This window comes from Cloeon dipterum, chromosome X, assembly GCF_949628265.1.
Source record: "Cloeon dipterum chromosome X, ieCloDipt1.1, whole genome shotgun sequence".
NCBI lineage: Eukaryota > Metazoa > Arthropoda > Insecta > Ephemeroptera > Baetidae > Cloeon > Cloeon dipterum.
This window is the reverse complement of record NC_088790.1, coordinates 10145692-10150925: the sequence shown is the minus strand read 5'-3', so window position 1 is coordinate 10150925 and position 5234 is coordinate 10145692. Positions and strand designations below refer to the sequence as shown.

At 46.7% G+C, this 5234-nt stretch overlaps 2 protein-coding genes across 2 annotated transcripts in view; one reads left to right on the top strand and one right to left on the bottom strand.

The window, feature by feature from the left end:
• The window catches only part of Pgant35A (polypeptide N-acetylgalactosaminyltransferase 35A), a 210411-nt gene that overhangs the window by 41074 nt on the left and 164103 nt on the right, over positions 1–5234 (top strand). The gene's annotated exons all lie outside the window — the stretch shown is intronic.
• Positions 411–4860, bottom strand: beta'COP (coatomer subunit beta'). Its single transcript, XM_065493251.1, has 9 exons — positions 4716–4860; positions 4291–4642; positions 4177–4226; positions 3746–4040; positions 3493–3683; positions 2304–3164; positions 1586–1907; positions 924–1309; positions 411–865 (listed from the first exon to the last, which is right to left on the bottom strand). The coding sequence occupies exons 1-9, from the start codon at positions 4716–4718 to the stop codon at positions 512–514; spliced, it is 2814 nt and encodes a 937-aa protein (XP_065349323.1). The 5' UTR covers positions 4719–4860; the 3' UTR covers positions 411–511.

The window sequence follows — 5234 nt, the reverse complement described above, 5'->3', positions numbered from 1 at the left end:
ACCCGCTGGTTGCCAGTGCTGCCACCAAAACAAATACGAGCAGCTGGACAAGTGGACACAGCCTGACTTGCCTTTCCCAATCGAAATTCTCTCCACGATCATATAATGCGTTAGTTTATTTACTCCACATACTATGAAATTTGAAAGATGAAAATACTGAATAGGGATTTTCCTCATTAAAATTCGCTTGCTCACTGAAAATAACTTCAATATTTTATGATAAATATTTTGCAACTTTAATCATATATATATGAATCACCACGTTTTTGTTGGTGGCAGTTTTAGCCTCTAATGCAAATCGGTTAAAATAATAAATAACCAATAACCTATTGCTTTGAATACAACACAATGGTAAAAATCGATCCAAGCGGTCTAATAGAGATTATAAAGAGAGAGTATCAGGCAAGCAATTGGAGTAATAAAATCAATACTTTTTATTTTATACACAATTGTAACGGCAATAACATAATAAGACGTGCTTGGAATGAGTGTACAACAAGCAAAAATGCATCTAATTCAAAAGGTCCTCCTCGTCTATATCCTCAGCTTCCATCAATTTTCTAACTTCAGGGTCGTCCAAGTCGATATCTTCATCGAGGTCGTCGTCCACGATCGGCTGCTGCAACTGCAAGGGGGGTGGCGCTGGCATGGGCTGTAGGATAGGCAGCACTGCTGCAGGGGCAGAGGGGGCGGGTGGCGAGTTGATGCTCATTTTGGCCAGGTCCTCCGCCGCATCCGCAAAGCCTTCCTCCTCCTCCTCCTCTTCATCCTCCTTCTCCTCTAGCAGCTGCGGTGCCGAGTAGTGGAAAGAGCCGGACGCCTCAGCAGCTCGCATTTCCTCTACAGCCGATCGCTCAATATTTGGCTGGAATTTATTGTTTGAATTAAAATTGAGTGTTAATAATGTGACCAAAAATTAATACCTTAAGGCTTGTGTAGGCAGCAGCAGGGAGCAGTGGCTGCTGCTTGAGGAACTGCTCAGTCTTTAGAGCGTCCGCCATTCCAGGGAAGAGGTTGTTGTATTCCTCAGGATCAGCGAGCGCCTGTCCGGCCTTCTCGCTCACCTTGGACAGCGCCTCCTTCCACAACTTAACCACGCGCGACACCTGGCTCGGCAGGTAGGTCCTGGCAAAGAAGGCCGCCTCTGGCAGTCGCTGCGTTGAGATCAGCACCTGCAGGCACTCATCCAGCCGACCCAGCAGGAAGTTGCACGAGAACGCGATGTTGTGCTTCTCTGCCTCGGCCGCCATCGCCGCCAGACGCTCCAGCTGCCCCACATCCCCTGATGAGGAGGCCAGTAGCAATAAACCTGCCAAACGATCGACAAATATAATTAATGATTCAACACCAAAGTCATTCAAAATTAAATAAATTTGCTTGAATATAACTTAATTATGTTCATCACCACCCGTTAGAAATTTTAGAGCAAATTAATTTCAGACTCAATTCATTTAAGGGTGATTGCGTGATTGCCATGTAATGATAACTTTTCATAAGAAATAATTTCCTGTTGATTTTCATTCTGTTAATTTCGCAAAGTGACAAATAAACAGTGGCTTTGAAGACATAAAAAAAGGGAGCAAACCTCCAAAGTCCTTAGCCTCCTCCAAGCACTCGTTGGCCAGGGCGATTTTGCCGGCTGCGAGGGCGGCGTCAGCAAGTTGACGCCACTTGTGCGGGCTCTGCGTATCGCGGGCGAGGCAAAGAGCTGTTTCCAAGTCAGACAGCTGCAGGGCGAGGTCGAAGCGGTGTTCAGGGTCGGTTGAAACCGCGAGCGCCTGCTTCTTAAAGCCCTGCTTCTCAAGGAAGTGCGCCACCCTGGTCCTCTGCTCCTTCGGCACCGTCGGCAGCACCCGATCAGCCGTTACCATGTCTTTGCGCATCACAGCTGTCTGGTACTCTAGCACCTGCACCCAAATTTTTTTGGATTAATTCTAAAACTTCCCATTTTTTTAAATTTGGAGTGCACTGCTCATATGAATGATTAGATATTTGGAAAATTTTGGTAATGTACTCATTTTAATGAACCGATTTATTTACAAAAGTAATAAAATCAAACCAAATATTTAAATCAATGGTTTGTAATAAGTTTCCTGAAAGTAAAAATGAGTCATTCGTTGATTCATATAATTTAACATAATCTACATAGTTGAAGAAATCAAATAGGACCTATTTAAGACATTCTTAGTAAGTGAATCTAAGGTTACTCTATTTTCCAAAACATATTATATAAAATAAAGGTACTAATTGATAAAGGATGAGATAATTTGGAAAATTGGAACAAGTTTTTGACTTTGACTGACCGAGAGGAGGAGGGAGTAGCTGATGACGTTGAGCTCCTTGTCGGCGAGGTAGAGCCTGTTGTCCTTCGGCAGGTAGCCTAGGAGATAGGCAGGCCTGTCGAGATGCGCGACAGTCACAATCTCGCCACCAACGTAGTAATTGACCCTGTTGACGCCATTGGTGTAGATGAAGCAATCGCCAACCCAGAGGCCGGTCTTGACCGCCTCTGCGACCTCGCCGACGACGTCAAAGGCGTCCTCGACGCCATCTTCGGTGCGGTCGGCAGCATCAGTGACGGCGTCAGCGTTGTATTTGAGCACGAAGTAGCTGTCCTCAGTGGCGATGCACAGCAGCTCACCTGTCTCAGACCAGAAAACGTGGCGGGGCTGGATCTCGATGCGGCGGATCAGGCGCAGACTCTCCCACTCGAAGAACGAAAGGCTTGAAGCAGAGCGCACGCCAAGCACGAAGCCGCCGAAGATACCCTCTGCGCCGCCCTCTGGCTTGCACGACTTGCGCTCCTTAAAGTTCTTGAATACCTTCACCGTGGAGACGCCCTCGCGCACCGCGTACTCGCTCGAGTCGTGCGCCCACACAAACTCCTGCGCGGTACCGAACGCCTTGTTACGCAGCGCCATTGCTGTGTAGATGATATACTCGCCGTCACCGCACACTACCACAAACCGGCCATTCGGGTTGTGCGCGATCGACTGCGGGTAGATCTCACAGGCGCCCATCTCCTTAGCCGCCAGCGACAGCCGCTCGCCATCCGCCACTCCCTCGCCGCTCGCCTTCACCATTGACTGCTGCAGTTCAGAGTGACGCGCCCAGATAATCTTGCCACTCGTGTCCATCGACACGGCCGGCTCCTCGCGACCAATCTGCACAAAGAAAAAATAACAATTCAATATCTCGCTCAATTTATAGTAGCTCTGATACAATGCGTTTTAGAGCAGGTAAAAGATTTGCCACATTTAGTGCATCACGTAAATAATTAAATTGAAATATTTCACGACGTGAAACTTAACTATTCATAGGGCTTTTAGCTTATAAATATGGTTTGAGAATGATTTAAGACAGAAGCACAGATAATTAGTTGATCCTCTAAAATTCACAGCCCTAATGATTAGACATACCTCTTTACCCACCTTATGCAAAAATAAATCATTTTTAATAATATAATATGCAGCGGCGATTATCACAACATACCTTGACAAGAACAGAGCCTTCATCATAACCAAGGGCCACGTCGTTGGAACCCCTGAGGCAGGTAATAGTCCACACCCTCTCGAGGCCGTAGTTTAGCGATGTTTCCAGACGGTAAGTGGCCGCGTGCCACACACGCACGGTCCCATCCTCAGAGCCAGTAAGCAGCACCGGCAGCTCAGGATGGAAGCAGACTGCACAAGAGAAGAAATAAAAAGTTAAATCAAAGCTCAGCAGCAGCAGGTTAGACACAAACCTGCAGAGATGTTTTGCGCGTGGCCCTCAAGGGTTTGGACGCACGTCTTGTTCTGATAGTCCCAAACCTTGGCGAGCCGGTCATCAGCGCCGGACACGAGGTAAGGCTTGTCGCCAGCGTGGCAGAAGTCGATGCAGTTGACGCCTTTCTCATGTCCTTCGAGAGTGAAGTTGGGCGTGGAGGAGCCCAGCTGCCACACTTTTACCGTTCTGTCCAGCGACGCTGACGCGAACGTGTTGTTGTCTTTAGGGTTAAACACCACCTGCATTACGTAGTGTGTGTGTCCCTCGAAAACCTGAAAATATCCAAATTTCATAAACAATCAGATATTAGAGGCAACTAATTAGTACAATGCTAATTTGACAATACATAACAAAAAACTTATTAAAAAAAATAAAAATAAAAATAACAAAGCGGAATTTGGGTCGTACCTGCTGGCATGCCCACCTGTCCCACTGCCACAGTTTGATAAGCATGTCATCTGCAAAAAGAGTTTGTTTAATTTTCATTGACCAAACATTACACCCAAAATATTCAATTTATACCGCTGCTGGTAAGCAGGTAAGGCTGCGTTGGATGGACGGCGATGCAACGGACATAGTCAGAGTGTGCCTCGACCTCCTGCACCTTCTCCAGGGTGTTGTAGTTGAAGACCCTAAGAGACATGTCGTCCGAGCCGGTGACGATCCAGTTCTTGCGCGCCACGAACTTGGCGGCCCGCACTGGCAGGTCGCAAACTTCGATGGTCTTGACCATCTGCTGTGACTCGTGGTTCCACACGTGCACGTTGCCATTGTACAATGACACCAGCAGCCACGGCTCTTGAGGATGCAGGTCCACATTCTTCACTCGGTCAGACCGGGCGATAAGTTTGCGCTTCGTCTCCAGCCGCAGCGGCTGAAATTGCAAACGAACCATCAGTTTCACTGGCTAAAAATAAGAATCCTGTGCCAAATTGTAAAATATTTACCATTTTGGAAGTGAAGTTGGCCTGATTTCAGTCAATTTCGGCGGATTCCTTCCGCAGTGACGTGGAATCGCCGACTTCAGCTGGCTGGAAAGTGGAAACAACACCTGACAACACACCCACAACCCACAACACGCATACTCACAATCAGTGAACTTAAGACCAAACCGGTTTCTTTGAATTGTTTATACTGGAATAGTTCTTTCAGCTTATGGAGAGGAAAGCTTCACTCTCCCTTCTCTTTCAAAGTGTAAAATTCCTAGACATGATTCATTTTTCTTTTATAAAACCCATAAAACCTTTCTTATTTAGTTAAATTATCTGAAGAGTAAACTTCTCGGTGAATCTTTTGACACTTCCAAAATAAACCGGTTGTAAGACTGGTTAGCCCCGGTTAGCCCACAAGTTTCCTCAGAATTTGATAGGATATCACAGGGCACAGCAAGTGCCGCCCCTCTTTGAAATTCTTACACACTGCTGCTAAAGGGATTTAAATCGCGCCTTTGCATTGCGATGATGTCA